Here is a 26,224-nt window from a genome sequence, read left to right as displayed (position 1 = left end):
TTTCTGCTTTTGTACCTTGGTAATTCTTACAATCTTAAGTGCTCAGCCCAGTCTACTTTTGTGTTGTCAAGACATTTCTTTTGGCCATTATTTTGTTTTCTGATTGTTTATTATCTCTGCCTTATTTTCTGGGAGGAGGGTAATGTTGAATATTTTGGAAGAACAGATATTAGGTAGCCAGTCAGAAAGTTAAATGTTCATTTCTTTATTTGAAATTCAACTAAATGTTAAGTCCCCATGGCAGTTACTTTATGACTGTTAGCCTTACCAATAAATGGGCCAAGGGAGATTTTTTTTTTGACTTTGCTGTGATGGATCATTACATCTTTTTTTTCTTTTTATAATTACATTTACAGGAAGGAAAATTCATAGTGTTTTCATGTTGCTTTTAGTGTATTGTCCTAGAATTATCTATCATAGATTGACACCAAATGTACTTGTATGCTTTATTTCCAGAAAAAGTTAATCCCACAGGCAAAATCTGCTATTAAATGTGACACAGAGATGGATTTAGACATAGTTCAAAACCCATCAGTATTCTAAATGTTAATCTTCTAAATTCTTACAGTTTCATTGTAAGTTAATTAGGTAATTACATTTTACGTGTTATGTTTTCTTTTTTGGTGTTATGGAACTACTATTAAGTAAATCTGTGCTTTGGCTTCACACAAGAATTGATTTGCCAAGGAACTTCATCCATTCATTCAGATGGTATTTCTTGAGGACCTCAGTTCAGTTCAGTCACTCAGTCATGTCCAATTCTTTGCCACCCCATGGACTGCAGCATGTCAGGCTTCCCTGTCCATCACCAACTCCCGGAGTTTACTCAGACTCATGTCCATTGAGTTGGTGATGCCATCCAACCATCATATCCTCTGTCATCCCCTTCTCCTCCTGCCTTCAATCTTTCCCAGCATCAGGGTCTTTTCCAATGAGTCAGTTTTTCCCATCAGGTGGGCAGAGTATTGGAGTTTCAGCTGTAGCATAAGTCCTTCCAATGAATATTCAGGACTGATCTCCTTTAGGATGGACTGGTTGGATCTCCTTGCAGTCCAAGGGACTCTCATGAGTCTTCTCCAGCACCACAGTTCAAAAGCATCAGTTCTTTGGAGCTCAGCTTCCTTTATAGCCCAACTCTCACATACATACATGGCTACTGGAAAAACCATAGCCTTGACTAGATGGACCTTTGTTAGCAAAGTAATATCTCTGCTTTTTAATATGATGTCTAGGTTGGTCATAGTTTTTCTTCCAAGGAGCAAGTGTCTTCTAATTTCATGACTGCAGTCACCATCTGCAGTGATTTTGGAGCCCAAGAAAATGAAGTCTCTCACTGTTTCCATTGTTTCCCCATCTATTTGCCATGAAGTGATGGGACCAGATGCCGTGATCTCATCGTTTTCTGAATGTTGAGTTTTAAGGCAGCTTTTTCACTCTCCTATTTTACTTTCATCAGGAGGCTCTTTAGTTGTTCTTCACTTTCTGCCATAAGGGTGGTGTGGCATATCTCAGATATCTGCATATCTGAAGTTATTGATATTTCTCCCAGCAATCTTGAGGACCTACTGTGTGCTATTCCAGAACCTACTATGTACTATTCCAGAACCTTCTGGTGTTGAGAGAGCTACTATATTCTATATTTTCCTAGGAATAACTTAAATTTTAAAAAATTTTGACTAATACATAATTATTATAGAAAAATTGGGAAAAAATGTAGAAACGTAAAGAAGAAAATAAAGACTACCTGAAATGATGCCTTTGGAAAATCGTTGCAATGTTGTTTATGCTATTACTTTTTTCTTCAAATATTATAAAAAGTAAACGTGAGCAATATTTCAGCATATATATATAAATATTTGCATTTATTTTGAGTACTGAAAGTATAAAGTTAACTTTCAAAAGTAAGAAAAGTAAAAGGGAGAATCTAAATGATATAAAATGATATGCAGTAAAATGATATAAAAACAGCTGAGTGATATAAATGGTATAAGCATACTCAGTTAAATAATATGAAAATAAACATATGGAAAAAGAATTCTTCATTTATGTGAAAAACTGAAATATGACTATGAATTTCACAAGCTATGCATTTTGCCTTTACTGGTGTGGTTACCAGGGGATTATCTGGGTTATTTGGGTTTGGCACTGTCAGCAGTGAAAGCATTCGCTCAGTTGGAACCTGTCTGGTTTCTTTTTAACTTGGCAGGCATACCTGCTAGAGAGCTGTGCAGTTTTTCTAGTGTTTATACTCAAGTCTGTCTTTATTTTTATTTCTTTAGAACTTAAAAGTTTGACATTCTTTCTCTGTCTCTCATTTGGTAAAATCTCTACTTAGTACAGAACCAACTCGCCTGGAACCTGAATTCTATACTCGATCAGTCAGTGTTAGGAATGGAGATTTCTGGTCTACTCGAAGTAGTGAAGGCACAGAAGGTATTCAAATTTAATCTCAGATTCATCATCACTTGTAAAAGTCTGGAAAAAAATAATAAATTGTTGTGTGTACTACTTGGGGAAAATAAAGCAAAAGACACAAAAATTCTCTAAGGTGTCGAAACTAAATAGGTTGAGGTATAGCCTGTGAGAAACCAAAATACATTTTCTTAGAAATATAAGTGGTCAGATGTGGTTCTGAATGACAATGAGGTATTAGCCTATACTTGTTAAAGTAATTTGGAATGGTATTGGATACACATCTAAAAGTATCTAGTGAATCACTTACCAAGCAGAATGAATTCTGAGACTAATTTTGTCTTGACACCAGAAATCTAGCACTGGATATTGTAAATATAAAGGTACAATATTCAGAATTGTTTTGGAAGACTGTCCATCAACATAATGGTAAAACTGTAATGGTAACTGCTTCCTACTTTCTATGCCCCACTGATGGGTTTAAAGGCTTCTGTTCAACATTGGCCTTTTCTTTGCTGGCCATCAGAGGTCTTTCTGTACTTGTTTCTCCAGGAATGTTTTCTCACAGGTTTGTTTTCCTTGGCTTATTGTTGTACATGTATGAGCTTAAATCCTGAATAATTTCAGCTGTTAGTTTAAGGTGGTTTTCAACTAACTAGAAATGGAGTGTTCATTCTCTACAGCACTGCTGCAAAATTAAGTCTTCTCCTTATTCAGTATTCAAGATGGACATACAAGCACAATTTTCAGATTTTACCATTAATATCCTTCCTTTCGAAACTCACCTTCTTTTCATTTCCTTCAGAAGATTCTAGTCTTTTCCAGCTTCTCCTAGTTTGGAATTAGTGACCTGGAAAACTGGAGGAAAAGGGATTATGGTACTGGCAAGCAGGCATGCTCACTTGAAAGTGCATTGTGGAGATAATTAGTGGTTCCATCTCTGTGTTGACAGCAGAGATCTGCAGCCGCTAATTTGGATGTGTGCACCCACTAATTTGGATTTGGGATGTGTGCCTAGCCACTGGCTACTCTGTCATGCCAGAGTCATGGGTGGAACCTAAATTAGGAGCATGAATCTAGGCATCAATTGGGAGATTCTCTGTGTCTAGCTTTACCTGGCTTGTGTCACACATTGTTTTTTTGATAAAGGGCCATTATCCAGCCTATGGAAAAGGGAAGATGCAGGGTGGGTTGGGAAAAAAATTCAACATTCTACTTGAGTTTGAATAGATATCCTTACACTACACATTTGTGCAGTCCATTCCACCTTTCAAAAGTCAGGAAAATTTTGCTCATTCTAAAGTATTTTTTGGATACTTAATTTTCACACCAAAGATAATCAGTGACCTGCCATCCTGGGACTTTTAAGAACAATTTTCCTTGAGTCTATTCTATTACCTTTACCCTCATGCTTAGGTGCCATGCTTTTAGGATAGAACTCATTAATTATTGTATGAAGTAAAAACATTTACATATGGAATTCTGTGCAGTAACATTTAGTGACACTATAAACTTGCACCACAGTCTGTAATTTTTGCCTCCTCTTGATCTTCTTGGATGTAAATTAAAAAGCATAACTGGTTGCATTTAGCTTTGAATAAAGGTTTAACTTTCTGAAAGAGGAAGACTGATGAATGAATTTATGACCTGTTCAAAGATAGAAGATCTTGGAGTTTGGTTGGATTGTCTTCACTGAGAACTAGTGGTTTACAAAGAGAAAAACCTTGACTGCTGATAGATGTGTTTGTTTGCATTTGACAGTATCATTGCAGTTTAAAGTTACTCTAAATGGGGTTCAAGCAGTCATAGAAAATGGTTTGTCTGAACTATCAACTGATATAGAAATTTTAACTGATGGAAATGTTTAGACTTTAACAAAATTTAAGTAGATTGCAGTAATTGGAAAACTATCTTACTTTGATTCCATCTTATACTGGTTTATATAGCCAAGGATGTAGATGCTTATTTATTGCAGTTTCATCTATAAAAATGCTTAGTTGTTCAAATATATTTCTGGATTATGTAGTGTGCAGAAAGATTTTTTGTTTTGTTGTTTTTTAGAACTGTGATGGCGGAGAGGACTCAAAACTTCAGAAAAAATGCTTCTTACCTAAACTAGTGATGGTACTCAACAGTTTACCTGACACTGAGTTTCAAAGAATAAAATAGTTTGCCTTTGTTGCATTTGAGATTAGTGTGGTTTGGGGCTAAAATTGTGTAAGTGGTACTGTTTTTTAACTAGTTTGCATATTGCCTAAGAATGTAATTTGTAATTTTAGAAATTGCTTTTAAAAAATAGGATTCATTAATGGGAATCAGAAAGGGAAAATTATCATTAGTAATTTTTACATTGTGTTTTATGAGAAAATACTTTTATTTGTTTATGTTAAAAACTTTGAAATGGTTAAAACAATCTAGAAAATAAATCACTATTTTTTTTTTTTACATGTTAATGTTAATTAGGTTACAAATGGGAGGGGAGAGTGGAAATGTGTATATATGGCTGAGTCCCTTCACTATTCACCTGAAATTATCACAGCATTCTTAATCAGCTATACCCAATACAAAATAAAAATTTCAAAAAAAATAATATTAATTGGGACCATCTGTATAAACATCTGGGCTTCCCTGACAGCTCAGTTGGTAAAGAATCCTCTTGCAGTGAAGGAGACCCCAGTTCGATTCCTGGGTCAGGAAGATCCTCTGGAGAGGGATAGGCTACCCACTCCAGTAATCTTGGGCTTCCCTTGTGACTTAGCTGGTAAAGAATCTGCCTGCAATGTGGGAGACCTGGGTTTGATCCCTGGGCTGAGAAGATCCCCTGGAGAAGGGAAAGGCCAGTATTCTGGCCTGGGGAATTCCATGGACTATACAGTCCATGGGGTCACAAAGAGTCAGACACAACTGAGTGACTTTCACCCACTCACATATAAGCATCACAGATTACATGGTTTATTATTGGGATGTGGTTCATTATTGTAAAATTCTGAGATACTCCCAGTCGACGTAGTGTTATTATTTTTTTTCCTGAGTTATTTTGAAATGCTCTTCTAACGTGAATCCAGAATTTTAAAAGAAATAGATACACAGCACAAGGGCTGTAACTAACGCTATCTTGCTGTCCAACTCGGACAGCATACTAGGCCTCCCTGCCCTTCACCTACTCCTGGAGTTTCCTCAACTCATGCCCACTGAGTTGTTGATGCCATCCAACCATTTCATTCTCTGTCACCCTTTTATCCTCCTGCCCTGAATCTTTCCCAGCCTCAGGGTCTTTTCCAATGAGTCTGCTCTTCACATCAGGTGGCCAAAAGTATTGGAGCTTTAGCTTCAGCATCAGTCCTTCCAGTGAATATTCAGGGTTGATTTCCTTTACGATTGACTGGTTTGATCTCCTCATAGTCCAGGGGGCTCTCAAGAGTCTTCTCCAACATCACTGTTGAAAAGCATCAGTTCTTTAGTGCTCAGCCTTTATGCTCCAGTTCTCACTACTGGAAAAACCATGGCTTTGACTATACAGACCTTTGTCGTCAAAATGATGTCTCTGCTTTTTAATATGCTGTCTAGGTTTGTCACAGCTTTTCTAGATATTCAGGAAATACTTGCTGAATTAATACATGAAAAAAGGAGAGAAAGGAAGAAAGGTAAAATTCTATGCATTTTCAGTAAGAAATCAAGCCCAGCAGGCACAGCTGTACCTTCTTTCTCTCCTTTCTTGACATTCTTCTCTCTACCTCTAGAAACAGGGACTTCCTTGCCAATACAGGCACTGTTTTAGTTATCACCTCAAAAGAAATAACGGCCTTTTCTCTCAGTAATGTTGTAGACCCTTGACAGAGCTCTAAGGGAGTTTTTTCCAAGTTCAAGGTCCTCACTGCTCCCCATTTATATGAGAAGCGATAAGGGCCCATGTTTGATCTAACTTAACTGCATAGATAGGTTCAGATGATCTTTTTCTGCTAGCGAGAAGCTTCCAGTATAATAAACTTCTCTTAATACTTTCTTCACTTACTTTGATGTCACTGCTGTGATATGTTTAGTAGTAGAGTGACTCAGAGTGATTCAGTGGTAAAGGCATTATTATCTTCAGTTGAATGTTTATTTCTCTTATTTTAATTTCTATAAGCACAGGCCTTTTGACCTTACCTGCTCATTTTAAAAGTTGTTCCAGAAAAAAAAGTAGCTTCCCAGGTGGCTCTAGTGGTAAAGAATTTACCTGCCAGTGCAAGAGATGAAAGAGGCAGGAGATCAATCCCTGGGTTGGGAAGATCCCCTGGAGTAGGAAGTACAGCCACTCCAGTATTCTTGCCAGGAAAATTCCACAGACAGAGGAGCCTGGTGAGCTGCAGTCCATAGGACTGCAGAGAGTCAGACAGGACTAAGCACAAACACAGAGACACAAAGAAAAAAATTTGTTACAAAAGCGTTGGTATCAGATAGGGCAGGGAGAGCTTCAGGGTCTACCTTCTGGTCACAAAGATGGTCGATACCATATTGACTTCAAAAGCGGGCAGATCCAGCCTCACTGGTGCCAGTGTCTGTATCTTTGCTGTCTTCTCACGGGGTGATGTTGCAGAGCAATTTAAAAAGTGGGTATCAAAGATATATATCTCCACATAATATAGGCAAAGATGAATACAGAGAGATAGAATCAGGAAAGGAATATGTCTATATTATATAGATACTGTCTTAAAAAATAATAAAACTACTGTAAAAATCTTTATACCAATACATTTTTTTACTTAAAAAAAAAAGTGGGCTCTAGAATGAAAACCCAACTTTGGAACCTTCTTGCTGCTTAACCCAAAGCAAGGTACATGACTCTGTTGGACCTCGGTTTCCTTATCAATCAAGTGAGGGTAATAATAGTATCTACATCTTACAGTTTTAATGAAGGGTAAATGAGGTGATGTGATGTGCTTAGTGTGGTGTTGGCACATTTTTCAACATGTTAGTCATTATAAGTGGGTCTCTGGCATTAGTATAAGATTTGACTGTCATTATTTACATAAGTGAAAAAAAAAAAAGTAGTGGTTTTAGCTTTGCTGGATAAAAGTGGTTTTAAGGTGCCAAGTGCAAAGAGCCTTGGGCTGAGGAGGTGGTTTTTAACACTGCTTCTTCTTAACTATGCGACTGAGGGTCCAGTCACTGGCAATCTGTGTTAAAATGAGATTTGTACCAAATCACCTCTGTTGTCCTTCCTAATGTTACTACATTACTTCCTGATGTCATTTTGTGAGTCTAGGAATGAGTGGTGGTTTCATTTTAAATACCTCACTGGGATAGACACTGAATAAATATTTGCTAAGCTGATTGGAATCTGCTGACTTTATCTCTGGAATATAGACAATTTGGTTTTATGATTTTGAATTGTAACTGACATGGAAAACAATGGTGGTGATTTGAGGGTTTTTTTTTTTTTTTTTTTAAGACATAAAATTAAAAGCCAGAGACAAGTTTTGTACTAGGGCTATTGGTAGAAAGTATCACACACTGAGTGGCTTAAATGATAGAAATGGATAGTTTCAGTTTTGGAGGCTGAAAGTACAAAATCAAGGTTTCAATAGGGCTGGTTGCTCCTGGGGATTCTGAGACATTGGGGCTTCTCTCGCAGCTCCTGGCACTTTGCTGCCAAGCTTCTGTGTTCCTTGGCCTCTGCTGCATCGCCTCACTCTCTGCCTTTATCTTCACACAGTGTTCTTTCCATATGTATATCTTGTCCAAATTTCCCTTTTTTATTATTTTTTGGCCATGTGATGTGGCATGTGGGATCTTGGCTTCCTGACCAGGGATCGAACCCATGCCCATTGCAGTGGAAGCGCAGAGCCTTAACCACTTTACTGTCATGGAAATCTCCAAATTTCCCTTTTTTTGTAATGAAACCTGTCATATTGATAGGTTAGGGGCCCACCCTGCTCTCGTATGATCTTAACTTACTATTACGTCTTCAGTGACCAAGGTCCCATTCTGGGGTACTGGAGTTAGGACTTTAGCATATGAATCTTAGGGTGAGGCAAATCCAGCCCCTCACAGGCTGCTTGTCCTGTCCTTTTCATATAACTAACCATCTCTCCATCCTCCTTTCCTCATAAACTGTATTGTGAGATGCAGGTGGATGGATAACAATTTTATTTATTTATTTCTAACACCAAAACCATTTCGTTTTGGGGTGTAGCCGATTAACAATGTTGTGGTAGTTTCAGGTGAACAGCAAAGGGACTCAGCCACACGTATACATGTATCTATTCTCCCCCAAACTCCTCTCCCATCCAGGCTGGCACATAACATTGAGCAGAGGTCCATGTACTATACAATAGGTCCTTGTTGGTTATCTATTTTAAATATAGCAGTGTGTACATGACCTTCCCACAGTCCTTAATATCCTTTCCCCCCAGCAACCATAAGTTCCTTTTCTAAGTCATAACAGACAATTTTTGGAGCATCTTTAAAGCTTTACATAAATGACTGCTAGCTAATTCTCAGCAGTTGAACTTTTAATATGTGGATTACTCATGACTTTTATTTCCATCTTATTTCCTTCTTTTTATTTTTTCTCTTACCGTTCCTCTTACTCTCCTCTTCCTCTTTCCTCCTCACCCAATTCACCTAATTTTCCTTTTTCTCTGAACATTTCACTATAAATAGATAGTTCCACCACCAGATGGTGTGCAAGAATTGAGAAAGGATTTGAAACACACTGGCCAGTGTAACAGCTTTTCAACATTTTATCTCAGGAAGAAGGTTGACATAATAAGCCAAAAATGAGGTTGTGTAGATTTTGCTTCTCTATATACACTTTTTCTCTTCCTGTATTTGTGGAAACAGAACCTGAGCTGGAAATCTTGAGGGCAAAAATATTTAAAAATTTGGTGAGTAAGAGTTCATAGGTCACTGATCTGAGAAGAGTTTCAACAATAATATTAGACTGAAAGGTGGAAGCCGGCTCTGAGGTCTGAGGTCTACTTCCTCAAATAGATTCTAAAACCACAAAAAAGGGGGAAATCAGCCCACGAGTGCCATAGGCTTCCCAGGTAGCTCAGTGGTAACGAATCTGCCTGCCAATGCAGGAGCTGCAGGAGACTCAAGTTTGATCCCTGGATTGGGAAAATCCCCTGGAGAAGGAAATGGCAACCCATTCCAGTGTTCTTGCCTGGGAAATCCTATGGACAGAGGAGCTTGGTGGGCCACAGTCCATGGGGTTACAAAGACTAGGATATGACTGAGTGACTGAGCATGCACATTGAGTGCAATAAAGCTATAAATGGCATTCATGAAGTGAGGGGCTTCAACTGTCACCTAATTCAGCAGTTTCAAATGAGGCCTGCAGCCCAAATGCAGCTCATGACCACAGCCACTCACAATGTGCTTGGTTTGACTTGCACAGGTTTTGTTGCCATTATCCCTATTAATTGCCAATATTAAAATAATCCCAGTATTTCACATAATCATCTAGGTTTCAGGCTTCTTTTGGGAAAAAAAAAAATTTGAAGACCTGGCAATACTGGCTGAATGTTTTTCTTGGCAAAACCTTACTATGGCTGAGTTGAAGCTGTCCCTTCAGTTGGAACTTGTGATTTCCAGTTTGATTTTGTGTCTTCATTCTCCTGTTGAATTACACTGAACTTTCACCCTTGTTGAAAATATTGCCTGCCTCTGCCCAGCCCATGAAAGGTATTTGGATACCTGACCCAGCTCTCCTGTTTCTTAGATGAAGAGATGAGGCTCAGAGAGGGGAGCTGGCAGCTGATTCAGTGCCATACCTGTCCTCGATTTCCCCCATGAAAGAGAAACTGGTGGTTAAAGAGTGAGTGTGACCCACCAGAGACAAGTGATGTGGTTCAAGCAAAGAGTCAGGAGGGAAGGTGAAAGCGTGACTTGCTCTTACTCAACTATAGAAAAAGAAACTGGAGCCACATGCACACACAAGTGAAAAAATGAGGAACCCCAAGTAAACACCTTACAGGGAACTTGGAGAGAATTCATAAATACATGATCAGAACACCACTGGTCAGGTATCAAAAGGAAGAAAGGAACTCTAAAGAACTTACACATTTGGGCTGTCTATGGAAGAAATTCATTGTTTAAGCATTAGGAAGGCGATTGATGAGCCTGGGTGATTGAGAAGGCAAGATAGAGAGTTATCCATTAATTAATATTATCCAAAGAAACAGCAGACTGCCTTTCTGGGTACCTACGAAATGACTGTCACAGACACTTTCCATCAGAACATGGGAAAAGTGATGGAGGAGATGTGGAATGATTCCAAAGGCAGAAGTGGGGAGTTTTTTGCTTGCCTCAGTGAAGATAAATGGGACTGTAAGTGGGTGGGGCTGACTCCCCATGATTCCTTAGCCATAGCAAGTATTTACTGAGAGCTTACTCTGTGCTAAGCTCCTCACTAAAAGATAGTATCCTCTAACATTACTGATGTCATTTACTGTTGTCATCCCTGGTTCGTAGATGAAGAGACTGAGAAACAGAGAGATCAGGTAACTTTTACAAATGATGGAACCGGGATGCAAATACAAACTCTCAAGCTGCCTATCACCAGAATCTTCCCACTTAACAACCAACCTGCTCTACTGCCCCTGGCCCTGGCCAAGGTTGTGACCTGGCCTAGTGATAAATACCCCTCATGTCCTGAGTCTAATTTGAGTTGTGTTGTTGAGCCGCTAAGTTGTGTCTGACTCTTTGTGATCCCGTGGACTGAGGCACACCAAGCTTCCCTGTCCCTCTCTCCCAGAGTTTGCTCAAACTCATGTTCACTGACTCAGTGATGCCATCCCACCATCCCATCCTCTGTCACCCCCTTCTCTCCTTGCCCTCAGTCTTTCCCAGCATCAGGGTCTTTTCCAGTGAGTCAGCTTCCACATCAGGTGGCCAAAGTATTGGCGCTTCAGCTTCAGCATAAGTCCTTCCAATGAATATTCAGTGTTAATTTCCTTTAGGATTGACTGGTTTGATCTCTTGCTGCTCAAGGGACTCTCAAGAGTCTCCTCTGGCACCACCGTTCAAAAGCACCAATTTTTTGGCACTCAACCTTCTTTATGGCCCAACCTTCACATCTGTACATTACTGCTGGATGTGAGAGTTGACCTAGTGGTAAATGTGGGCTTCTCTGGTGGTTCAGTGCTAAAGAATCCACCTGCCAATGCAGAAGACATGAGTTTGACCCCTAGGTCAGGAAGATCCCCTAAAAGAAAATGAAAAACCCACTCCAGTATTCTTGCCTGAAAAATCCCAGAGGACATTTGTGACCACGGGGTCGCAAAGAGTCAGACATGAATGAGTGACTGAGCACAAACATGTACACACAGTGGTAAATGCACAGCATGTCCTGGATCAAGTCTGAAACAATGGTGGAGGTAACACAGTTTTGACTAGATGGCATATAATGAGTTTGATAAAACTATAAAATTTAAATTTCCAGGGAATTCCCTGGTGGTCCAGTGGTTATGATTTGGTACTTTCATGGATAGGGGGCTTTGATCCCTGGTCAGGTAACTAAGATCTTGCAAGTTCTGTGACATGGCCCAAGCAAACAAACAAACCACTTCCAGCATGCAACTAGTTAGTTTCAAAGGGTCACTAAGGTAGAAAACTGGCCAGTTGTCAATGAACCTTTGTCCTAAAAACATGGGTATCTGACTTCTGGGAAACTTTGGTCTGACACATCTTCTTTTTCTACCTGGAGTGTGCTGGTAAAATAAAGGTAGATCAGTTCAGTTCAGTCGCTCAGTCGTGTCCTACTCTTTGTGACCCCATGGACTGCAGCATGCCAGGCTTCCCTGTCCATCACCAACTCCCGGAGTTTACGCAAACTCATGTCCATTGAGTCGATGATGCCATCCAACCATCTCATCCTCTGTCATTCCCTCCTCTCACCTTCAATCTTTCCCAGCATCAGGGTCTTTTCAAATAAGTCAGCTCTTCCCATCAGATGGCCAAAGTATTGGAATTTCAGCTTCAACATCAATCCTTCCAATGAATATTCAGGACTGATTTCCTTTAGGATGGACTGGTGGGATCTCCTTGCAGTCAAAGAACTCTCAAGAGTCTTCTCCAACACCACAGTTCAAAGGCATCAGTTCTTCAATGCTCAGCTTTCTTTATAGTCCAGCTCTCACATCCATACATGACTACTGGAAAAACCATAGCCTTGACTAGACGGATCTTTGTTGGCAAAGTAATGTCTCTACTTTTTAATATGCTGTCTAGGTTGGTCATAATTTTCCTTCCAGGGAGTAAGTGTCTTTTAATTTCATGGCCGCAGTCACCATCTGCAGTGATTTTGGAGCCCCCCAAAAATAAAGTCTGCCACGGTTTCCTTTATTTCCCTATCTATTTACCATGAAGTGATGGGACTAGATGCCATGATCTTAGTTTTCTGAATGTTGAATTTTAAGCCAACTTTTTCACTCTCCTCTTTCACTTTCAAGAGACTCTCTAGTTCTTCACTCTCTGCCTAAGAGTGTGCATTCTGCATATCTGAGGTTACTGATATTTCTCCCGGCAATCTTGATTACAGCTTGTGCTTCATCCAGCCAAGGTAGATCACTGGTAATTTGCTTTACCTTTTTACCAAGAAGGCAGCTTGGTTTGTGGAAGAGAGAACTGGAGCTCAATGAGAAAGTGAGTAAATGAGGCTGACGAAGAAGCAGTGGATAGTCTGTCTTTCTATTTTCTGGAAACCCCTCCAATAGATCAAAGGGAGATGCCTGAGAGGCAGCAGTCCTAGGGGGTTGGTCTTGTCATATTTAGAGAAGGCTTAGAGGAAGGAAATCGGGGCTAGTTGTTTTGTTTTAATTTATTTGGCCTCGTCAGGTCTTAGTTGCAGCATGCAGAATCTTCTTTGCCTCACGTGGGATCTTACGCTGTGGCTCACGGACTCTCTAGTTGTGGTGTGCAGGCTCCAGAGCATGGCTCAGTAGTTGCACTCGGGCTTAGTTGCTCCATGGCAGGTGGGATCTTAGTTCCCTGACTAGAGATTGAACCCATGTCCATTGCAACAGAAGGCAGATTCTCAACCACTGGCCACCAGGAAAGTCCCCAGGCACATTGTTAAAAGGATCATTCTTACTTGCAGATATAAAGTTGGGCCCTGAAGAAATGAGTGCCCAGACCAGTCGTGTGTAACATTTGTGTAACTGATCTAGCAGAGAGAACAGAGCAGCTGGAGCTCTTGGTGTATAAATGCTATTAAACTCTTCTGGCCAGAGAACTATTGACTCGGTCAGGATAAGTGGCCAGAAGATTGGGCAAAAAGCAAGCGATAGTTCAGTTTACTGAATCTGGAGAAATATCATCCCAGTTTCAAGCTCATGATGCCCAACAAAACCCCAAACCACAGTGTTCTCCAGCCCTTGTAGAAAACTCAGTTCCCTACTCAGAATATTAAGACAGAGCTAGTTGCCATTTCGCAAAATTCAACAGTTCCACCTATATTTACTGAGTCCTTGTTATGAGCAAAATGTGGAGTTAAACATCATTCAGGAAAAAAAAAAATGCAAAATGGTAAGAGAACTGAGAAACCGATAGTATGAAAAGAAGCTTCAGAGGAGAATGTCTTTGCTCCACAGAGAAAAGCTCGGGGTGGGTGTGTGTGTGTGTGTATAGGGAATTGTTAGTACATGAAGAATAGCACAGAATCTCCAAAAAATTTCGTCTGTCCTCTCTTTTTAAAAATTATGTTAGAAGGACTTTCCTGGTGGTTCAGTGGTTAAGAATCCACCTTCAAATGTGGGGGATGTGGGTTTGATCCCTGGTCCTGGAAGATTGTGCATGCTGTGGGGCAACTAAGCCCCTGTGCCACAACTCGAGAGCCTGTGAGCCACTGCAGCTAAGACCCAAGGCAAGCCCCAAATAAATAAATATAAAAAATATATTAAAAAGTTGTATTAGGAAGAGTAGCATTCTGGTCAAATGTTATGTGCTTGAAGTAAAATCAGGACGTAGAATATATTATTCCACCTGGAAGCTAGTAAACTAATGGCACTCTTACTCATGAGGTTGAAAAATAAAACTGCATCAGATAAAATCAAATGAAAGCTCATAAATGATAGTTACAACAGTTAATATATTTATGGATGTTTCCCCTCAAGTTTAGAGTTTAATATTGGGAGAGGGGAAGATATCCCAGAATATGTTTTTAATGTCACTGTTAAATATATGTAATCTACCATCCCTTATTTATTGATTTTTAATTCCATTAAAATTTTTAAATATAGATAATATATGTGCATATTTTAAAAAATCTACTTGGGTAGATCTACTTTATAATGAAACACAGCAACTCTTCTTCTTTGCTATGTTCTTCTCCTAGAGGAATTAGTTTCAATAATTGCAGCCTTTCCTTTGGTGACAACCCACTCCAGTATTCTTGCCTGGAAAACTTCATGGACAGAGGAGCCTGGTATAGTCCATGGGGTTGCAAAGAGACACGACTGAGCAACCAAGCAGTTTGGGTATTTCCATCTATATTTCTAAATAATATGCTTATGCTGGCGTTTTCCTACTCATAATTCTTTACATTATCTCCTGACTAATGGTAACTGAGCATGTACTTCTCTTCTGCTCACACACATACTCCCTCATTTCTCTTTCTCCCAAAGTAGTTTTAAAAACTAAGATTATGATTTCTTGCTTGTATCATTTCTTTTTCTGAAGTTGTTAAGTATGTTTTCCACTGTCTGGTTTTCTATATAGCTATCATTATTTTTCCCCCCAGTCATCTGACAGATCTTTCAGATGACTATTGATATTTTTTTCCAACTATAAAAAGGAATGAAATGATCTATAAATTCTATCACTCCCTTCCCCACCTCTTCCTCCAGCGTCTACCACTTCCATCCGAAATGGTCGCTTTCTTGATCTGGTATGTGGCTGTCGTTCTGGTCTTTCCTTTCACCACCATTTTGCTTTGGGGTCCCTGTACTCTAGGTTCTTGTTGTTCAGTCGCCCAGTCATGTCCCACTCTTTTCGACCTCATGGACGGCAGCACTCCAGGCTTCCCAGTCCCTCACCGTCTCCCGGAGTTTGCCCAAGTTCATGTCCATTGCATCGGTGATGCCATTCAGCCATCGCATCCTCTGATGCCTCAAGAATACTGGAGTGGGTTGCTATACCCTCTTCCAGGGGATCTTCCTGACTCAGGGATCAAACCTATGTCTCTTATGGGTCCTGCATTGGCAGGCAGGCTCTTTACCACTGTGCCACCTGGGAAACCCGTACTCTAGGTAACCATATCTAACTCTCTCCTACACTTTGCTGAGAGACATCTTCCAGTGGCTTCTTAAGGAAGATATTTGTTGTTGAGTTCTCAGTTGTGTTTGACTCTTTTGCAACTCCATGGACTGTAGCCTGCCAGGTTCTTCTGTCCATGGGGTTTCCCAGAAAAAGATACTGTTAGTGAATCGCCATTTTCTTATCCAGGGGATCTTCCCTACCCAAGGATGGAACCTGTGTCTCCTGCATTGGCAGGCAGATTTCTTTACCACTGAGCTGCCAGGGAAGCTGGATGCAAATTTCTTCTTTATTTTTCTCTTCATTTTTAGTCTATGCAAGGGTGAAAAGTCAAAGGTCTCTTCCTCTCTTTCACTGAGTTGATAATTTGGTTGGATGTAGACATCTAGTCTTCTAACAGCTGCAGGTGAGGAGTCCTATGCTCTTTGATTGCTTATCTGTTGAGTGTGAACTTTTTGTCCTCCTGGAATCTCTTAAGCTATTCTCCTTATCATAAGAGTTCTTTCATGCAATGTCCTTTTAAAATTCTTTGTGCTGGGCACATGATGAGCCTATCTAATCTGACATCTCATCTTGTTAGACCTAGGACAGTTTTTGAATTCTTTCTTTGATATTTTCTCCCATTATCTCTGTTTTAGCTCTCTGAATTTTGCACCTTCTGGGTTGACTCCTCAATAGTTTTGTCTTTTCCTCTAATTTTCCTTCTGTTTTTCTGTTTGTTCTTATTTCTCGGAGAGTCCTTTGGCTTTATTTTGGTTATCGTACTTTTTAATTCACAGGAGTTTTTTTTCTTGTCTCTTTTCCTCCATAGAACCCTGCTTTTGTTTTACTGATCTAGGAACTCCATCTTCTTTGAACTCTCTGAGCATACTCATGTCTGTGTGTGTGTGTGTAACAGTTTGTGCTGTTCCGTGCTTTCTTACTGTATCCACTACTTACTTTTTTTTTCTATTTTTTCTTTTCAGTCTCTTTCTTTGACATTAGAGACTATTCTCAGATGTCAGGAAATCCTTGGTCTCTACTCATATTTAAAAGTGGGTGCTAAGATGCTAATGGGCTTCCCTCATAGCTCAGTCAGTAAAGAATCTGCCTGCAATGTGGGAGACCCGGCTTCAATTCCTGGGTTGGGAGATCTCCTGGAGAAGGAAATGGCAAGCCACCCCAGTATTCTTGCCTGGAAAACCCCATGGACAGAGGAGCCTGGCGAGCTCCAGTCCATGGGGTCACAAGAGTCGGACACGACTGAGCAACTAAACCACCACCACGAGATGCTAATAGACAGTTCTAGGGGCATAGTCAGGTGGCCCAGGAGGCTCTGTTGTTAGTACCTAGAGATCTTTTCTCTGCCATTAAGTGTCTTCAGGGAGGAATCATTCAGTTTCCTAATTAATAATGAGCTTTTTTGTACTACAGGGTTTGGTGGTAGAGGCAAGGAACATGGTTCTCACTTGATGAAGATGTATATATAGCTTTGCAGCTCTGAATTATGTTTAAGATCCAGGAGGGTTGCAGATGTCTGTAAATATTTCTTTTTGTGGACTTGTGTAAGTTCCCTGAGAGGTAACGTAAGCCTTAAGTAAAGAAGAAGTGTGTGTGTGTGTGCATGCGCATGTGCTCAGTTGTATCCAACTCTTCGTGACCCCATGGAGCCTGCCAGACTCTTCTGTCCATTAAGTTTTCCAGGCAAAAATTCTGGAGTGGGTTGCCATCCTCCAGAGGATCTTCCTGACCCAGGAATTGAACCTGCATTTTCTCCATTGGCAGGCAGATTCTTGACCACTCGGCCACCTGGGAAGAAATATGGCTTTGCACAAATTTGAGCTTCTCAGGTTGGGTAAGTCAAGCCTTGTTGGCATTGCCAGCTGCTTGCTACCCGTTACTGACTGGGGGCCAGAGGAAGCTGAGCCAAGAGTTGCCCCCGCTGCCTGGACTCCACTTAATTTCTGTACCCTTGAGTAAAGCAGCTGGGAACTTACTGTGGGGTGTGTGTATATGCATGTGTGCTGTGTGCGTACACATGCATGAGTGTTCTCACTTAACTGTAATCCCCCAGGAATGCCATAGGTCGTCCATGCCAACCACTCTGTAGGTAGACCTTTAGCCAGTGTCCCTGTTTTTAGAAGTTTGCGGGGCCATGGTACCCCCAAGTGCTGCTCTCAGGCTTTCTCTGCTTTCCTCTTTGGAATCTACCTCTTAAGCTACAATTTTCCTTAATTTGCCAAGTTAGTTATTAGTCTTCTATCTCCTTCCATCTTCCAAAGAATTGTTGAAATCTCTTGGCTGCTATCACATCTCCTGCCATTCTCCTGGCCTTTGAGGGTTAATGTATTAAAGAAATTTTGCTATTGTCATTTTAGTGGCATTTTGGGAGATAGAAGAGGTAAGGGCTTCCCTGGTAGCTTAGTCTGTAAAAAATCCACCTGCAGTGCAAGAGACCCAGGTTTGATCCCTTTGTCGGGAAGATCCCCTGGAGAAGGAAATGCCTACCCACTCCAGTATTCTTACCTAGAGAATCCCATGGACAGAGGAGGCTGGTGGGATACCGTCCACGGGGTCACAAGAGTTAGACACGACTTAGTGACTAAACCACCAACCACCACCAGAGGATATTAAGGCCTGTGGTTTAATTCAATATGTTTACTTTTTTTTTTTTTAGACTCTTTGTCATGATTAAAAGCTGTTCAAGGTAAAGAAGATAAAGAAGTTTTATGTTGTAGGTTCATGGTGCACATAGCAGGTACTCAGTAAATATGTATTGAGTAAATAAATAATCTGTACTTTAAGGTCTCTGAAATACAATTAATTTAGCTGCCAATGTGATTTCCTCTCAAATCATCTCAGGTTAACCTTGAATGAGGGAGGGAGATCTTGATGAAGCCAGATGCCTACCAGAGGCCAGAGCAGTTGGCCCAGATATAAGAAGTCAGCCTTGCTCATCACACTGCATTGGATTTTAGGGTTATTTCTGGAGTTGGCATTTCCCAAAAGAGGATTACCAGTCAGCCTCTCATTACTCCCTTCTTCTCAGCAATGTTATTGAAACAAAATGCCTGGGTGTTGTTTTCTGAAGTCAGATGAAGTTTGTTCATGACGTCAACTTGAATTTAAGTCGACTCTGTGTATATTAGAAAAAAAAAACTTTCCAATTGCCTTTTTTTTTCATACTCTTTAAGCTAATGCTAATCAAAAATGGTATTTGATTAATCTCTTGAAACGTATTATCCAAATATGCTTTGAATGACTAAGTAGATAAATTGGATAACATTAATTGCTGCTGCTGCTGCTGCCGCTAAGTCGCCTCAGTCGTATCCGACTCTGTGCGACCCCATAGACGGCAGCCCACCAGGCTCCCCCGTCCCTGGGATTCTCCAGACAAGAACACTGGAGTGGGTTGCCATTTCCTTCTCCAATGCATGAAAGTGAAAAGTGAAAGTGAAGTCGCTCAGTTGTGTCCGACTCTTAGCAACCCCATGGACTGCAGCCCACCAGGCTCCTCTGTCCATGGGATTTTCTAGGCAAGAGTACTGGAGTGGGGTGCCATCGCTTTCTCCGACATTAATTGCTAGAGGCAATGAACTTCCGTGAGTCACTACAATTCGTTCCACCAGTTTTCTCATGCTACTTTGGTCAGTTTGAGATGTTAACAGATACCAGACACCACAACACAAGCTAATTTTTCCTCAGAGCAGAACCTGAGAGAATGAAATCTTTCAACACTGTTTTAATCAATGCAATGATTGGATAAACTTGAATCTATTTGTTGCTTCTTTTGAATCTGAAACACATTTTTATATTTAAAATGACTTCATGAATGTGGGTATTATGTTCTTGATCATCGTTTCTCTTTGAATTCATTGTTAGAATGAAAAAGAGTTCTTTGTTTATTTTCTACCTTGTTGATCCCTTTAAGAAGGCAGGCACTTGATCTTGAGAGAAGGTTGTAAGAGAACTAGAAAGTAATCCACAATTAAACTCAGCAATAATTCCAGCTTCTCACTGGAACTTTGGGCATTGATCTGAGCTCTTTAAATTAAAAGTGACATTTATCTGTGAAGCAGTCCTGGAGGAATTGTAACTGATAGTTTTGAAATCTGGTAATAGAACCAATAAGAAGACATGAAACCAGGTAATTTCTTCTGGAAGGAAAAGACTCCAGATACACTTTAAAGCCTGTCTTCAAATATATGGAGAATTACTTATTATTTCAAGGATAGTGATATATTGTCTTTTAATATGCTCTGTGGATAAAATCAGGGAAAATCAGTTTAAATTGTAACAGAAGAGATTTAGGTTACATGGGAAGAAGAAAATGTTCTGACAGAAAATGCAAAGTCAACACCCAGAAAATATGTGAATTTCATTTCTCTAGCAAAGATCTGACCATTCACTTGAAATAGGATTGACTAGTCTTATCTACTGGTGATAATCCAAAGCTGAACCTTGTTCTCAAGATCCTGAGGTTTTATTATTCTATTCCCATTCAATTTTGTACTTTTAGAATGTCACTTTTATGATGATCTCTTCTTAGAAGTTAAAAATATCTTTCTCTCAATATGATTCTTAGAAAGTAGTAGTAGTTTCATTATGGAATTATCTATACCTGCACTGATAGTGAAATGGGTGTTTAAGAAAATGCTGTGTTCTAACTAGATGCTTAAAATTCCAGACTGAGGGTGATTTTTCTTAAAATGTCTAGATGAGCAGGACTTTATAACTTGCTTTCTATTCATTTTCTAGGTCTTTGTTTTTCAAGACCTTGTTATAAGGTCTTGTTTTTTTTTCCAAGAAAGAATATAACTTATTAAGAAGACCTCAAATTCTATAAGTTGGGGGTAGGGGATGCCCTGAAGAAAGAGCCTGGTTTCTTTTGATCTTCAGGTATCTCCACCTGCTGAGTTTGTATGACATATGACATATGCTGTGACATTCAGAGCCAAATCTCTTTAATAAAAAGAGTTGAATATTCGTAAAGTTTGAGAATTTTAATTATTTTGGTTCCTAGTATATATCATTCCCTCCATGACACAATTAGCCTCAATAATGAATTTTATTTTGTAAAGAACAAAAACTGCAAAATAAATTATGATTCTGGAATTGATCTTTTCATACTGTAGACTGAGAAAACTTAATCTCTTATAAAATGAAGATCATATCATCTGAAAATTTCTGAAAAACAAATCTTTGATACCCACCAGGTTCCACAGTACGTTTCTACATATCACAGTGTCTTCTATTCATTTAAAACTTTTAAAATTCACTGAAATGGGAACATGCATTTCAAATACACATTTTGAAACTTAATTGAAAATAAAATCAGGCTTCTCCCTAATGTGGTCAACACTATCTAAATTGTTAAATATTTATTGTGATGCCAAAGATAATTTGATTCTAAATGTCTCAGCCCAATAATCCTCAAAGAACTTACATTTGAAACTTAGTTTGAGAAAGGTGCCAAGAACACCCAATGGACAAAGGACAGTTTCTTTAGTAAATGGTTAGGAAAACTAACATCCACATACAGAAGAATGAAATTGGACCCTCTTCTCACTTCACATACAACAACCAACTTAGAATGGTCTTAAAAGTCTTAAATGTAAGGCCTGAAACTGTTAAACTGTAAAACTACTAGAAGAAAACATACAGAAAATATTTCTTGACATTGACATTGGTTTGGCCAATGATATTTTGGATATGACTCTAAAAGCATAGGCAACAGAGGCAAAAATAGACAAATGGGATTGCATCAAACTCTGTACAAAGCCTCTGCACAGCAAATGAGACAACAAAGTAAAGAGACAACTTATGGGATGGAAGAAAATCTTTACAAATCGTACATCTGTTAAGAGGTTAATACCTCCAATCTGCAAGGAATTCAAACCAGTCAATAGCAAGGAAAAAATAACCTGATTAAAAAATGGGCAGAGGACTTGAAGAGACATACTTCCAAAGGAGATATGTAGATGTCCACTAGGTATATGAAAAGATGCTCAATATCACTAATCATTAGGGAAATGTCAATCAAAAGAACAATGAGATATCACCTTATACCTGTTAGAATGGCTGTTATCAAAATGACAAGAGATGAGAAGTGTTGGTGAGGGTGTGAAGAAAGGGGAGCCCTTGCACACAGCTGGTGGGAATGTCCATTGGTACAGCCATCATAAAAAATAGTGTGGAGGTCCTAGAGTATGATAGTTACTTCTAGGTATAGTTCCGAGGGAAATGCCACATCTGGCTATGTTTGTAATGGAAAGGCGATCAGTTTCTCAAAGAGGTAACTGCACCCCCATGTTCATTGCAGCATTATTGACAGTAGCCCAAATATGGAATCAACCTGTGTCCGTTGTCAAATGAATGGGTAAAGAAAGTATGGTGTGTGTATATGCATACATAGATACATATACATACAATGGAATATTATTCTGCCTTGCAAAAGAAGAAAATCCTGTAATTTGTAACAACATGGGTGAACCTAGAAGACATCATGTTAAGTGAAATAAGCCAGGCACAGAAAGACAGATACTGCATGGGGTTACTTATATGTGGAATCTAGAAACATCAAACTCACAGAAGCAGAGAGTAGAACAGTAGTTGCAAGGACTGGGGAGGTGGGAGAAATGGAGAGATGATATATCTCTATAATGAGTTTGTGACTCATAAAATGAATTAAGAGAACCTATCTCTCTCCTGTAGTATAAATAAGCTATGTTTGCACTGTATACATTTCTTTGTTCTTTTTGGGTTAAATGTCATTTCCAGATGGGATAGTTTTCATACTGTAAATATTTTTCCTCTTTTCCAACTTATAATCCTTTGAAAACCCTGCTGCTTAATTTTAATATCTATGGTAGAATGATTTATCTGTCCAAATTCCATTTATTTTCTGTCCTTTATTTGTTCTAGATACATTTCATATTGCTCTTCAGTCGACAAGGGAAGTTACGGCTGCAGAAATGGTACACTACTCTCCCTGACAAGGAAAGGAAAAAGATCACGCGCGAAATTGTTCAGATTATTCTTTCCCGTGGTCAGAGAACAAGCAGTTTTGTTGACTGGAAGGAGCTAAAACTTGTTTATAAAAGGTGTGAGTAACTTTTTGAGAACTGAATTTCTCATTACTGTTTGGTTTGTTTAATCCTAAGCATTTTAGATTGCAACACCAATTCCATCATTTACTGTAACCGTTGAAGGCTGAAGCCCAAATGTTTGTACCAGTAGACTAAACAGAAGAGAACTCTCACTTATTGAATGGTTTTCCATGTACTAGGATGGATTCTAGATACTTATTTAAGATAATTTATGTGTTGATAAGGTATGCCTACATTCAAGAAATATCTTCTGGGCATCTGTTATATTTCCAACACTATTCCAATGACTGTAGATGCAGTAGAGAATGACAGAGCATTCCTGGTCTCTTGGAACATATTCACCTATTAAGTAAACAAAACAGTTTCAGTTAGTAACATGCTATAGAAAAAAAGGTTAATGCAGAAGAAAGATGAGAAGCTCTTTGTTATTCACATTTGCAGATGAGGAAACTGAAGTTACAGAAAATTTAAGTAAGTAATCTAATTAATCCCCAGTTGCAATAATTCAATGGTAACGGGCAGAAAAATCCAGATTTTTTTTTCTGACTTTAAAGCCTTTATATCTTCTCATTGCTGCACCTGGTTGCCATGGCATGACCATACTAGAAAGGGACCTCAATTTCTAGATCAGGAAACTGAGGCCTTGAGAGGTTAAGTTATTTGCCCATAAAGACCCAGATAACTGATGCCTAAGCCAGGATCAGAACATAATTGATCTGACCCTGCAGAAGCAAAATGCACATTAGAAGGGCTCTCATAAGGGATGTTTACAAAATCAGAAGGGGAAAGACAAGGGTAACATTGAAGGCTATATTTAATGGAGTAAATTACCAGTAAGTGCCTGGGCAAAGCTTCTTCTGCTGGGCCCTGTGTCAAAGCTTCTCATATGAGCATCATGAGAGATGTAAGTGAAGGCACCTTACAGTAATAAGCATCCCAGGGATGGAAAGGCAAAAGGGAATACTTGCTTCTCTCTGCCTGCTGGTTTTTACAACTTTGGGTTCCGTTGTAATTTAAACTGTTACATGAAGAATAGACTTCAGCAGTTTCCTCAACAGCTACTGTGTACAGCTACTGGATGAACAACAGTGAACAAGGCAGACTCAGTACTTGCCTTTGGGAAGCCACTGATTTGGTCGGAGAGAGACAGGCCATGAAACACAGAGTGAATGGTGCTAGACACTCTTTGGGGGAAGGGGAGGCACAGCAATGCATGACAGGGGCATCCAAGGCAAGGACATCCACGCTCAGAGCTACAGGAGAAGTAGGAGTGAGCCCCATGAATGGGGAGGGGAGGAGTATTCTAGGCAGAAGAAACACACATGGGAGGGAGGACTTGACAAGCTGAGGATGGGATATACTGTAGTACAGTGTGAGGTGAGAGGGTGGGCAATGTGGGCCCCTGGGCCCCTTGGTCAGGGGTTTGGACTTTAGACAGGACAACTCACCATCCAAAGAAGCATGAACAGACCCCGGTTAAAGGACTCTGTCCCCTGATCACAGCACCTCAAGGTACAGTTTCGTTGAGGATCTTTCACATAATGAACAGAAATGATCCAGTCACCACCGTGTTTTTTCTATATGCTGCTTTACATTTTGGGAGGGTATCGAATGTGGTGAATGATGTTTCCCTTTTGAATGTGAACAGGGAGACTGCCTGGAGAGGAGGAGGTCACTGCATATTCATAGGAAAAACCATTGTCAGGTTGTGTAATGTGTCATCCTATTTTACGTTATCTTTTTTTTTTTTTCCTTTTCAAGGTATGCTAGTTTATATTTTTGCTGTGCAGTAGAAAATCAGGACAATGAGCTCTTGACCCTAGAGATTGTGCATCGTTATGTGGAGTTGCTGGACAAATACTTTGGAAATGTAAGTGGTGTCCTGGTATTTAGAATGAGTTGGTCTCCACCCCAACTTTGACTTCAGTTCTAAGTCTGTCATCACATTTCTTCTCTCTCTCTGTCAAGTCTAAGGTATGAACTGTGCTTGTACCAAGGACCAGAAGGCTTTCCCTACTTCCCATAATTCTTAGTAAATGGAAGGTCCAAAGCTTATCAGAAGCAGGTGGTGTGTGTATCTCCAGGCCCGAGCCACAACTAGACACCTTGCTTTCATGAACTAGAATTTAGTTGTGAAGGATTCCTTAATATTTTGTCCCTTCATCTCCATGGACTGTCTTCTCTTTTCTGTTATGACTTTTTAATCCCCTCTCTGGTTTCTTTTTGGGGGGGGCTTCCCTGGTAGCTCAGATGGTAAAGAATCTGCCTACAATGTAGGAGACCTGGATTCAATCCCTGAGTCGGGAAGATCCTCTGGAAGGAAATGGCAACCCACTCTAGTATTCTTGCTTAGAGAATTCCACAGACAGAGGAGCCTGGGGCCTGGTGTGCTACAGTTTGTGGGGTCACAAAGACTTGGACACGATACACACACTGCTTTCTTTCACTAAACACCCAAGTGTTTTTTAATATTGTTTGTATGTATTGAAAGAAGACCAGAATCCTTTCCCTTCACATTGCTATCCAGCCTCCATGCATTTACCTCCTAGTAACATACTCTCAGAGCTGCCCTTATGCCAGAATTTGTTTGCTTTGTGGCAGCTGATGGCTTGACTTCACTTTTACTCCTCCAAGGAAATCTTAGTGGTCAACGCCAGTGATGATTCTTTACTCTTCACCTGCCTTCACGTCTCTGCAGCCCTGCACCCTTGCTCATCACAACCCTGTCTTTAAATCAGCTCCTCTCTATCTCACCCTGACCCTGAGTTCTGCTGACTTTCAACATGTGTTTCTCAAGACCCCAACTTGATTTCTTCCCCAGCTCCCTCCCTCCTCCTGCCTTTGAAATGCCCTCTTGGCTGTTTTTCCTCTCCTGTGTGTTTACCAGACTTTCTGTCCTGGAAACCCATCACCAGGTGACTCTTCCTCACTTTGCTGGTGACGGTCTTCACTGGGCTTCTTCGTGGTCATCTCAGCCTTAATGTGACAAGGACTAAAATCATCTTCTGAAAACCTCTTCAGTCTTGTGATTAGCATTATTATGTCCCAGGATCTTTCAGTGCAAAAGCACAGTGTTTCTTACATCTTTCTCCACTCTTTAGTTAAGTCTCCCTCCGTCTATTCAAATTGAACTGAAACTTATCTCCTTGTTTCACTCTCACTGGTATTACAGTTTTGCTTTTTTTTTTAACCCTCCTCTCTGCCCCTTTCTGTTTCTGGGCTCATCTCTGCTTCCCTTTTCTGGCTTGTTCATTATCACCATCCTTCCAAGGCACAGATCTCAGATGACATGCCTGCTCAGTCACTCTCCTCCAGCTTTAATGGATAAAATTCAAATTTCTTAGCCCTGCATTTTCTTGTTCTGCACATCGATCCCAGACCCACTTCTCCAACCTTCTCACTTTTCTGTCTTTTTATCCATGGCATATCCAGTGCTCCAGCAACATGGAACAGCCTTGTATTATCCTCAACTTGTACAGCAT

General features: G+C 40.0%; 1 protein-coding gene across 1 annotated transcript in view; it reads left to right on the top strand.

Moving 5' to 3' along the window:
* Positions 1–26,224, top strand: part of AP1S3 (adaptor related protein complex 1 subunit sigma 3) — a 66,920-nt gene that overhangs the window by 25,533 nt on the left and 15,163 nt on the right. Inside the window, exons 2-3 of the mRNA XM_070773094.1 lie at positions 22,558–22,736; positions 24,504–24,612. Coding sequence (XP_070629195.1) covers positions 22,558–22,736; positions 24,504–24,612 — 288 coding nt within the window. The remainder of the gene's footprint in view (positions 1–22,557; positions 22,737–24,503; positions 24,613–26,224) is intronic.

The sequence above is a fragment of the Bos indicus genome, chromosome 2, assembly GCF_029378745.1.
Source record: "Bos indicus isolate NIAB-ARS_2022 breed Sahiwal x Tharparkar chromosome 2, NIAB-ARS_B.indTharparkar_mat_pri_1.0, whole genome shotgun sequence".
Lineage (NCBI taxonomy): Eukaryota > Metazoa > Chordata > Mammalia > Artiodactyla > Bovidae > Bos > Bos indicus.
This window is presented reverse-complemented; position numbering and strand designations above follow the sequence as displayed.